Genomic DNA, 12556 nt, shown 5'->3' with positions numbered 1-12556 from the left:
AGATCTTTGCCTGTAAACAAAGTATTCCTCTTGAAACGACTGTATATCTGCTAGAATGTTCAGAGTGCAAGCCCGTAATAATTAAGCTCTTATGAATCATGTTTTGCAAAAGCTTTCTGATGAGATACATTTTATTTCAGGAAAGTTTACATGCATTGAAGTCAAGTTTCACTTGGAGCGTCAGATGGGTTACTACTTAATCCAGATGTACATTCCGAGTTTGCTCATCGTCATTTTGTCCTGGGTGTCCTTCTGGATCAACATGGATGCCGCCCCAGCCCGAGTTGCTCTCGGCATCACCACGGTGCTCACAATGACCACTCAGAGCTCGGGATCCAGGGCTTCACTTCCAAAGGTAAGGAGACACATTTCTCTTTCCATCATGCTGAGCCCTTGAGGTGTAGAGGAAACAGACAGGGAGAATTTGTTGTAATGATTATAAAACCTTGTGCCCCTGAAGTGTTTGTGGATTTCTGCTTCTTGGTATTGTTCATCTATGCGACTCTCATCAGATTTGTGTTGAAGAAGATGCAATGTATGAAGCAAAATTATGGCAAGTCTAAAAAATTCTACCAATTGAAATTGACAGACATGAATATTACACACGTGCACTTTTTAGATTTTCATTGAGTTGATTTAATTTTAAATGCAAGTTTCAAAGAGTTGCTTTATTTCATTAACTTTGTCCTAGTTTGGTGATGAATAAGGTGCCATAAACCATTGAAATCACTTGAATTTGCAGCTTTTAGGTCACAGAGCTTAGTCCATCTTCATGCTTGCAATGTTATACAATGTTCTTTGGTCCTAAACATGTAGGAATAATAATATTGTGCGCATAACTCTTACAAACAGTGAATGGAAGATGTGTTTAACCACATGGGCGCAGATTTCATCATTCTATATAGTAGTGGGCTCAATGAACTGCTACATTTTATATAAAGGTGTAATGGAAGAGAGGCGTGTTTGTCTTTTCTCCCCATTTTCTGAGCTCCTGATTAGCTAACAATGGGTCTAGTGCCTCTGTACCTTTGCTTTGCAAATGGCCAACTTGCAAACAAGAAACTGTGCATCTGTTGCTGCTAATTTCTTGTGTAGTAAACAATGTTGCTTCGATGTGCGGTTTGACCATTTGTCAAGTTGATTTTGGGATGTATGTCAGTAAGGTTTATCCTCTGGAAAGAGTAGTTTCAATGAGAGTCTTTGGTCTATGGAAGCAAATAAAGTGCAGGGACAGCTTTTTTGTGCTTTTCTGAAGAGTTGTTTCTGTGTGTCTTCAAGTGTCATATAAGGATGACATTATCATGGTTTGCTATACTCAGATTTGGGTGTTTACTGAGTTTGTCTTGGGCCCAGGTGTGAAGCCGCAGGGGGTGTGACTTAGGCATACGAGTGAGAAGGGAGAGCTCTGTGGGGTTCCATCAATTTGACCAACCTGGTGGTATTCAACCGGCAAAGACAAACATCCCAAAATTGTAACAGTGACTGATTGCTTTGTTCAGGAGACCTCATTCAGCATATTCCTCACTTGATAAAGGGATGCTTGAACTGAAGTGGCTAAATAACGGCAATCGCCGGATCTTACATTAGCAGAAAAGTTACTAAATCCACGAGTAGCACACATAACGGTAATAAGGATGTCAAACTTTGATCAAATGTTTCATTTTCTCTTAGAGAGTGTTCAAGATTTTGATCTAAATTTTAGTCCGGCACCCATTACATGTATTCTGACATTAACTCAAAAGAGCATGTTAATACTATGAAATAGTTCTATTACGGACAAAAACGACTACATCAGAGGACAACAAATTGCTGTGTGTGACACCCTTTCCAGGTTTTTATCGCATTTATTTTTTTATTGCACTGGATAACTGATATTTGGTGGAATGACTGCATTCCTAATCAAGAGAAACAACTATTTGCTTTTAATAAAGGGAAAAATCGTTGTCAACACTTTGTACATACACTATGAGAAACTGAACCATTTGATCAAAGTTTGATAGTTCGGTGGGGACTACTTGACATGGTTGGACTCATTCTATGTGGACATTTTTGTGGTGTGCCCATTAACCTTAAAGACCAACTGTTTTGAGTGGAAATCATTAAATGTAGGTAAGGCCTTTCAGCGACTGCAAAGCCAAATAATAAGTATATGCCATTAAAGCTAAATGTTGTATGATGTATATTAGTATGGCTATACACAATGTACATATTTGAATTAGGGAACATCCCTCTGTAGCTCAGGTAGAAACAGGCAGGCATCATTATTTTTTGTACAAAGGGAACACGGACTCAGATTTACATGGCTGATTTTTGATGTGATTGCACACAATCAACCTGGTGGCTAGACTGCACAAAACTTAATAAAAAAGGAGCAGGAATGGCTTCTGAAGGTGGGTAGTCCCAGCCAGAGGATGAATGAACATGTAGAATGTTGACAACTTCTATTTTAGAAAAAAATCTTAACTGTCTTTGCTGTAAGGAGGATAGCACAGAGGCAACGTACTGGTCTTGGAAGCAAGACTGCGCAGAGCAACAGAGGATCAAATCTTGGATCTGCGCTTCGAAACCAAACTCAGGCATTAAGCACCTTATAAAAAAAACAATTATAATAAAATAGCTTATATCGGATTGATCTTGGTCCTTGCAAGAAAATATTAACATTCAGTAATCATTTACAGAAAAGTCTGTGATTGTTGTGTTTGATGGTGCCTTGCAAAAATCTTTTTGAGTAGAACAAGTAGCATATTTTGGAAGTTTGCTAGTATAACTGTAAAGATATTGATGAAGCCATAAATACAGGCCATGATTGCTGTAAGCTGATCTGAATGACTTTATTTTATATATAATTTGTGAAGCACTGCTTACATTCTAATGGGTTATTCATATGGCTGGCTTCTTTATGGATGGTTACGAAGAGTGTGTTCCATGCTCGGTGGCCTCTCCATGGTTGATTATCAAGGGTAAGTTCCGTGCTGGGTGGCTTCCTCAAGGATAGTTACCAAGGATATGTTCCATGCTGGCTTGCTTCCTCATGGACAGTTACCAATGGTATGCTCCATGCTGGGTGGCTTCTTTATGGACGGTTACCAAGAATGTGTTCCATGATGGGTAGCCTCTATATGGATGGTTACCAAGGGTATGTTCCATGCTGGGTGGCTTCTTCATCGATGGTTACCGAGGATATGTTCCATGCCTGGCGGTTTCCTCATAGATGGTTACCACGGGTATGTTCCATGCTGGCTGGCTTATTTATGGATGGTTATGAAGATTGTGTTCCATGCTGGGTGGCCTCTGCATGGATGGTTATAAAGGATATGTTCCATGCTGGACGGCTTCCTCATGGATGGTTACAAAGGGTATGTTCCAGGTTGGGCGTCTTCCTCATGGATGATTACCAAGTATATGTTGCATGCTGGTTGGCTTCCTCATGGATGGTATATTCCAAACTGGGTGGCTTCTTCATGGATGGTTACCAAGGATATGTTCCATGCTGGCCGGTTTCCTCATGGATGGTTACCAAGGATTTGTTCCATGCTGGCCGGCTTCTTTATGGATGGTTACGAATAGTGTGTTCCACGCTGTGTGGCCTCTGCATGGATGGTTACAAAGGGTAAGTTCTATGCTGGGAGGCTTCCTCGTGAACAGTTAGAAAGGGATTATTCCATGCTGGGCGGCTTCCTCATGGATGGCTACCAAGGGTATGTTCCATGCCGGGCGGCTTCCGCATGGATGGCTACCAAGTGTATGTTCCATGCTTGGTGGCATCCTCATGGATGGTTACCAAGTGTATGTTCATTGCTGGGTGGCTTCTTTATGATTGGTTACCAAAAGCACACCCCATAGCGCTGGTGCATAGACTACTACACGCCTGCCTGCTTTTGGGTTGCAGCATGTTCAGCATATATTAGTAAGGTCTTTACCAGTTCAATACACTATGCGACCAGGAGACTAATGTAAGTGTTGTTGCTGAGCTAGTTAGATAATTAGGTTTTATATAGTTTAATGCTGAACTGCAAGCATTGTTATCGACAAACACCTTGACCCATCTCTACTCTGCGTACTATGAGGCTAAGATGCTCACCCCCAGCTGTGAATGTGTAGCATGGCCCTCTCTGCATCCCCCCTTTCATTGGCTCACGTAGGATTTGAGACTGGTGGTAATGGCCTCCTTATAACCAGCACAGAGAGGCTGCTGGATCAATACCATCCAAAACAGCAATGACAGACCTCCTTCTTGAGAATGAGAGTGTGTAGAAAGACCACTGATGTATTTGGTTTAAGTAGATGGTCGGAGCCAAAACAGTGGAAACAGGGGTTGCACAGGAATAGACCCGATGCACTTTATGTGTTAATGCTTTGAGTAGCTTTCTCTTACCTTTATGTCCCAAAGACTTCTTTTGGTGGTTGCCGAAAAACGTTCATCTTGAGTTTTATGGATGCAGATAAATGTTTGGAACCTGTACACCCTTTTCTGATCCCTATGAAAAAGAGTAAATGGCCGCTTCATGGAAGGTGCAAGGAGAATTGTATTTCTGGGCCACTGGGTGTGTACAATTTCTTTAATGTTTGCAAGGTACATCCTTTCTGAAATCCTGTCAACCTTCCACCAGACGTATTCTAACAATAGGTGCATTAAAAATATATGTGATCAAAGGAACCTTTCTGTGGTGCAGAGTTCAAGACAGGCAGAGAGAGAAAATAGAGAGCAGAATTAGATAGGAATGTCTGACGAATAGAAAGAGGAAATGAAAAGGATCTCTATCCATGAATTAATAGACCAGTTCTATCTGCGATTCACAATTCAGATATCTGAGAGTAGCGTGTATTGTATTGAGCATTTGGCAGATGTCAAATTCCTGTAGAGATTGATTCTCGAAGTTAACTGGATATGCCAGAGTCTCTAGACACGCTTCTGACGCGATGTTCTTAAGATTTGTTTCTGCATAACACATTTGAAAGCAACCTTATTCATATGAGGACCAGAAAAACACTTGCCAGGCTTTGGTGGGTTTAATTAAATATGACCCTGTGCGTGGGATGCTAACGTGGGCAATGGTGCAAAAAATGTTTTCTGGAAAAAAAGAAAAATTCCTGCGTTTTCAAACACATTAACATTGTATTTATGTTTGCGGTAGCTTTAAAAGCTTTTTAAAGCTGCGGTTTTATTTCTAAGTTTTCCGGGCTCCTCCAGCCTGGAAAACTTAGAAAAAAAAACGCAGCTATTGCTTATTTTAAAAAAAAATAAATAGCACTTACCGAGATGCAGCTGCAGCTTTTCTGCCTGTAGTCTCCGGTCCGCGTCCTCCGAGTCCCGGCACCAAGAAGGAAAAGCCACCCAGTGGTAGCTTTTGTTTACTACAGCTGGCTGGCTGGCTTTTCCTTCATTAGTGCCGCAAAAGCAAAAGCCAGCACAGGCGGGCATCCATTTCACAAAATGGATGCGCCCATGTGCTTGCTTTTCCAATTTTTGAGCTTGAATTGCTCAAAATTTTACATAGGAACTTAAAAAAAAAAAAAGTGTGAGTATACTTGTTTTATTATAGCCCATCCTTTTGGGCAATAACATTTTTTGGGTGAACCATTCCTTTAATCATATTTATACACATAATAAAAACCACATAAGAAAAAATAAAATCAAGCGCATCAATGTTAATAATATCACAAAATACATTGAAAACTTAAACTTACAAGTAAAAATAAAAGTTATCTTCCTTCTCTTTCCTTTCTTTCTACAAGATTAAAGTTGGACATTTCTGCAAGGCCAGCTTCCAGATAAAATAAGTCGCACATCGTCATAAACAACAGACTCAGCATTGAATATTGTACTCCAAAATTGATTCCCGGCTGTAGACCCGATGTCATGCACAAATTCACTATATCACGCCCAATTAAAAAAATTACATACTCACATAAATGTCAAGAAATCGATGACCCTTGCCTTAATCTTCAGATGCCCAGAATGGAGAAGATCAACAGGAGCCCTCTGAAAGCACAATGGGGAAAATTGATATTGGAGAACTACGCGACTCAAAGCAGAGTTACAACAAACATAAAAAGGTGCAGGGCATGGATCGAGTCAATTTGCTATGGGTATATTTACAATAGCTGGAAATCAGGGAAAGTAGTGATAGTATATGTACACAGTGCAAACGGAGCTGGTGGACTGTCCGCTTCATCAGTTTTCCCTTCCTTGAAACATTTCGAAATCTGATTCGAAATTGTATAGATAGATCAGGCTACTTGTTGAAGATTAGTCAAATTGAACATGGTTTTATATTGTTTTAAATGAATATTGAATGGAAAAAATAGTTAAGGTTATTACATCTAAAAAGATGAAGTCTCAAAATGTTGCAATGCCGACGTTAAGGTCCACTCAGTCGAAAGTTAACAGAACATGAAGTCTACACATGGTGGGAATGCCAATTTCAAAGTAACCAATGATACAGTCCAAGTGAAATATCAGATCTGCATGAATTTTTTTCCGTCGTGGAAAAGTCTGCGATGGAAAAGTTTGCATAAGAAATGTCCGAACCACAAAAGGTTTGTACATTTCCCATGCGAACATACATTAAAAACCCCTACAAACCCACACCCCTATCCCCACCCACAAAACACCCCCACTACTCCCCCAACATACCCCATCCTACTTACATTTGAAGACGCGCTGAGTTCCTGCGGCGCCAGTTCCCTTTCACTTCCATGATCAGGAACCGGCGCCACAGGGTCCTTTTCTTTTTTCTTCTTTTTTTTTCCTTTCCGAGCAGCTGCAGGGGTTTCACCCGCAACCCCCGCTCACTTTACTGTAAAGTATAGTGAGCGGGTTGTTGCAGGGGACACAACCGCAGCCCCTGTTTTTTTTGTCTCTGGTGTGCTGCGGGGGTGACCTCCGCTCACTATACTGTATAGCATATTGAGTGGGGTATTGCGGGGGACACCCCCACAGCCCCTGGCTTTTTTTTTCATTTGGCAGGGGCTGGAGGGGTGTCCTCCGCAACCCCCGCTCGCTGTAGTGAGCAGGGTGTTGCGGGGGACACCCCCTCAGCCCAAAGTCCGACCCGACCGAAACACCTAAACACATACAACGAAGATTTCGAATTTTTGGTAGTTAGAACTTTTTGTAGTGTGTGTTTTAGATCTTTTAGTGGGGTCGGACTTTTATAGTCGGTAATTTCATACAATACCGAAATATATACTGTATACAAACATTTATGTAATAGATACCTCATGCAAACATATATCTCATAAAAGTCTATACATTGAATGATACCGCACTCTAAAGCACTAGTTCCCAACAGTTGATTTTAATAATGGGAAGCCTATATCCGTGCTATAGTTAAAATGAAGTGAGTCTTGTGACTATGAAGTGGTGGTGTTGGGTGACTTCAAGTTCCATCTGTACAGTGTTTGCACTTTAATATTGTTAATTCTCATTGCGGTACGCTCACCCAAAACAAATACCCCGTGACCCTGTTCTGCCAATTAACGAGTCTCCCTGGTACCCGGCATTGTACGCGATCAATTTATCCTTCAATGTGTTTATTGACCAAATGTGGATCATTTCCATGTCTTTGTTTACCGAATAGGTGAATGCTTTGAGAGTGGGTGTTAGTCACGGCACTGGCTTTGCAGTTCAATTGTTTGCAGCAAGCCAGAACCATCTGCCCTCGACTGTGAGAAATTGTTCAAAAGACTGCTGCCGCTGATTTTGCTACGCAAATCGCACTCCTTAGTACACGTCTGTACGTGCTGTTCAGAACAGTGTGTAACCTGCAGGTAACAGGAGACAATCCCAGCACTTCCTGGGGTCAGATTACAGAAAGTTTTCACCGGTGCAAGTGCAAAGTTTGCACGGTGTTAGCACTAGGGGAAAGTTTGCCCTATTTTTATAAACACTGGCACACATTAAAAACACTATTGCTCCACGACAAGTGCACTGTAGCATATTAAAGGTACCAGGGCTAAAATTGCCCTACTGATAAAAAGATAGATTGTTGATGCATTTCTACATCAGGCCAAAGTTTGCCCTAGTGCTAATACCATTCCTTATTACCGCTAGGGCAAACTTTGCCCTGGTGCAAAAATGTAGTGAAAATGCATATTATTTGCATTAGGGAAATTATTGCCCTGGTGCTTTTAATATGCCAAACTGCACTTGCTGAGGTGCAATGGTTTTTTAATGTGTCCCAGTGTTTTTAAAAATAGGGCAAACTTTGTTCTAGTGCTAATACCGTGCAAACTTTGCACGCGTGCAAACTTTCTGTAATCTGGCCCCCTGGTGTGTGCTAGAATGGTTGTTGTTATTATTATTATTATTATTATTATTATTAATAGTAATTATTATTAGTCTCCCTGTTTAAGGATATGCACGAAACCTGTGCCATATATAGATGATAGTCTAAAGTTATATGCCTACAATTTTATTTTGGCAAGCATTGGAGAAGGACACTGGCTGCTCTCCAGCCACTGTTGGCATCAGGCCAGTTCTGGTTTAGAACCTCGCCATGTTGGGCAGCATAGCATTCATTCTGGTGACCTAGAGAGCAGCAAAACTACGTGTTCATTCTCATTTCAGAAAACAACAAATCTGACTGCGCAGATTATAGACAACCCTTACGGCTCGCAATGGAAAATGCGTGGAAGGAGTGGGGTGTGAATACTTGGTGCTCACAGGAAGAAGCTGGGCAGACTGCGGTAGGGGAGGCCACAGGCATCAAAACAGAGAGAGGACAGGATGGAGTTGACAGGTAGGTGCAGGGGGAGGACAGGTCGACCCCCTGCAGAAGGCCAATTAAGGAATGGCAAGGAGGTGTGCAGAACGCAGATGAGAATGGTGTACCAACAACACTGCACGTAAAGCTCCCCGGGCAAACTCGTAAGAAGGGCTGGGGGGTGGGTAGGGGCTACAACTGGGACGGGGGCAGGTAACAGAAGGAGAGTGAGACAAGGAGGCAGGACCAGGAAGTTAACCACGAGATAGCGTGGTATGGAGGTGCGTGGACGAGGTTTGAAGTCGTTGTTGACTAGGAAGTGTCAGAATGACGCACTGTCATGACACATAACCTAAACCAGTCCTCAGCATTTAAACTTAAGGTATCTAATATCAATGACTGCGTGCCATGTGGAAGTACAAGCACAAGAGATACAGAGAAAAAGCCCCAGGACTGACTGCTTCGTACAACCTTTCCACACTTCGATCGATATGTATGTTCCATACATTCAAAGCACAATATTCCTAACACGAAAAATATCTATTACTGAAAATAAGTCAGCAAGAAGATATCAGCTAATAGCATTCGTCGAATGCCTTATGTCACAGCTGCTGCTCGCATGTCTTACTGCACTTTCACAATCTGCAACTTGCAGCAATCGTCCATTCAATCCTAAATGTTGAACCTTCATTGTAGATTCTCAACTCGAGATCTTCCTTGGACAAACCTTTAAATAATTGTCCTAGCAAGTGCTCACCAAGCCAGCCCAAGAATATTGAGCCTTCTCACACCTTCTGCAATCAGATCATGCTTTAAAGGACTTGTCTCTGTAAATATGACAATGGCCCATTTATTTATTTATTTACTGGTTATCTGGAAGGAGCCTACATAGCAAATGGCCTTGTTAAGTTGGTTTCCAGGTTAGCTTCACCCCAGCACTTTGACTCACTAAATACCGTCAGGCCAGTTTAACAGGAATCATGGGTAATTGCCACATTATGCTATTACATCATCTGTAATCTGCGTTATTGACAAGCAATTGTATCACCACAGGCTCACTTAAAAACAGGCTTTGAAAATGAGGTAAGAATTGAGGTAATATCACATATTTACCTCACATTTCGTGGGGGATTTTACGTTTTGTTTTGAGCACTGAAGCCATTGGATAGACTTCAAACTCAATCCATTTCTATCCACACTTCCTTTATATTGTCTTGGGAGGATAGCTTAGCGGCAACGTGCTCGCCTTGGAAGCAAGACGACACAAAGCGACATGGGTTTGATCCCCGGGTCCGCGTTTAGAAACCTTTGGGTATTAAGCACGTTATAAATAACCAATCATATCGTATCATTATGCAGACTGAGTAGGCCAACCACATGGTTGGAAAGGGCAAATAGCAGCAAAAGTGTATTTATTTGAAGAGCTACTCTGTGTGCTAAGCCAGGGGGTGTTGGTGAAGCTGGCATGTCTCTTCAACAGTTGATAGCAAGGGCAAGCCTCAAGAGCAGGCACACTCTCTGGGAGCGAACCAGAGACCATTTATCATTGGCACCTCCCACTCATCGGCAGGCATGGGCAAAATGGTAGATTGATCTGAGGCAGCTGGTAAGGAGTCTGGTGTTGCTTGATTGGGAAAGCAGGATATTGGACTGGTGCAAGTACAGCTGATTTACTTATTTATTTTTCGTATTTTCATAAGGGGCCAACTATACGTTCGGTAGTGATATTATATGATATGGCATTTATAACACGCCTATGCACAAGTGTTTCAAGGTGCGACGGGGAAAGGGAGGGGAAAAAGAGGGAGTGCAAAAGACAACAATCTTACTAGGCCTAGTGACATTGAGATCGCGCAAGTGCAGGGGAGACGGGAGGGGTGCACCCTAAGCAGTAGGGAAAAGCGGGTGGAAACCTGACCTGCCCCAGGCTCAATGAGCATTCAGATCGGTCAAGTGCAAGAGACAGGGTCAGGATTTATTTTCAATAAGTGGCTAGCAAACATCAAACATCCAGGTGACTAAACAAGACAACACGCGTGCACAAAATTGGCGAACATGGTGGGAGAGTGTACACGGAATAAGAAGGAATTCCGGAGGGGACATACTAACCGAGGACCACCTATGACTCTGAAGCTTGACCAAGGACATAGCATTGGTTGAAGAGGAAGGTCTTGAGGCTTTTACAGAAGTGGGGTGCTTATTAATCTCTCTGATGGCAGCGGTTGCATGGTACCAAATGCATGATCCTGCATCCTCCAAGATATCTGCCCCCAAGTCTAGTTTTTCTAAAAGCAGTCACTACTAGAGCTTCGAAGGGTGAAGATATTAGGGGGACTAATCAGAGGTACTTCATTTACATTTCTGCCTATGGTACAGCGGTCCAGAAGGCAAAGGCAGTGTCGGACTAGCCCATAAAATTTTCTCGGACACCAATAAAAAAAGTGGCCAACGGATGCAAATGGCTATTAATTCCTTCTGTGGTAGACTGTTTGAATAGTACCCAAGGGGGTGTTTTTTGATAAAATGTGGTGCAAATTGCGCATTTTGAAGAATATTTATTTAGCAACACTGGTCAAAAAACGATTAGCCGCTTAGTGAAATAGCTCATCAAACTGGCCCAGATTGGCTAAGAAAGTGGCCCACTGACACCAGAAAAACTGGCACACACCAGCATTTTGCGTTTTTGGTTCACCCATGGGCCTATTGTCCTAGAGGCCTTTCGTGCCTGGGCAAAGGCCCTTAAATACGAAATGATCTCAAATAATATGTCTATATGCAAAATACACTAACAGAGCCCGTTCATTTATTTGAAACTTTATTCTTAATTAAAAACAAAGAAGTATATCAAATCTGTCTCTTTTCAAATGTATTTGAAGAAGGCTGCGTGGATATCTTCTGAGTAATAGTCTTTCTGTCATATTATCAGCCTGTTTGTAAAAGTCAATCAAATTAGCGCATCTTCTCCTTGCTCTCAACTATTGATTGAAGGGGATATTTATTTGTAAACTTAGTGGATGTTGGCTCTCAAAATAGTAAGAAGCAGTATCCCGCTCTGTTGGTTTCCGGTATGATGTAGCCGCAAGTTTACCATTCTTGACTTTAATCAAGACATCTAAGGATATGAAATCAAATTTATGGGTGAAAGTGAATTTAAAATTGGTTATCCAAAGTATAGATCCATTCTTCAAATGCTTGCAATGAGTCCTATGATCTTTCCTGCGGCGATGTAACCAGTCGCGAAGATTGGATACAAATATATACTTTTTTCTAAATAAATCAAACATTGGCGAGAGGTTCTATGAACATTTCAATACCTTGATGAAAAAACAAAAAAATTGCTTGCACTGGCATGACATGTTTAGTTCATCAAACACTGTAATTTGGACATAACTCAGGGAAAGGATTTAGTTTAATGGGAGTTATTGAAAGTATAAAACAGAACTGCGTGGGTAGAGGACAGAACAGAGAAGAGAATCCCGACACAAAATTAGAATGAAAATGTGTATGGCGAGCAGAGATGTGGAGGGAGGAACTTGTGACTGCCAGTGGCAAGATGTAGACCAGGGGTCTGCAACCTCTGGCTCTCCAGATGTTTTTGATTAAAACTTCCATCATCTCTAGTAAGCATAGTCAATAGTTCAGGGTCATGGGTGTTGTAAGTTCTAAACATTTGGAGAGCTGCAGGTTGCATGCCCGTGCTGTGGAGTAAGGATAATTAGAACACGGCTTGTGGTTGTTCAACACTTCAATATCAATTTAGCTGGATGCACAGATGGTTAAATCCTCTTCTTCAGATAAGGAAGGGAAGATCTGATGGAGGGGTAACACAATTTTCAAATTCTTGCTGG

At 41.7% G+C, this 12556-nt stretch overlaps 1 protein-coding gene across 6 annotated transcripts in view; it reads left to right on the top strand.

Moving 5' to 3' along the window:
* The window catches only part of GLRA2 (glycine receptor alpha 2), a 979311-nt gene that overhangs the window by 492681 nt on the left and 474074 nt on the right, over positions 1 to 12556 (top strand). For all 6 annotated transcript variants that reach the window (XM_069637069.1, XM_069637070.1, XM_069637072.1 and 3 more), the window contains one exon: positions 141 to 355. In XM_069637069.1, coding sequence (XP_069493170.1) covers positions 141 to 355 — 215 coding nt within the window. The remainder of the gene's footprint in view (positions 1 to 140; positions 356 to 12556) is intronic.

This window comes from Ambystoma mexicanum, chromosome 7p, assembly GCF_040938575.1.
Source record: "Ambystoma mexicanum isolate Mex_15411 chromosome 7p, UKY_AmexF1_1, whole genome shotgun sequence".
Lineage (NCBI taxonomy): Eukaryota > Metazoa > Chordata > Amphibia > Caudata > Ambystomatidae > Ambystoma > Ambystoma mexicanum.
The sequence above is the reverse complement of the archived record's forward strand: the minus strand, read 5'-3'. Positions and strand labels throughout refer to the sequence as shown.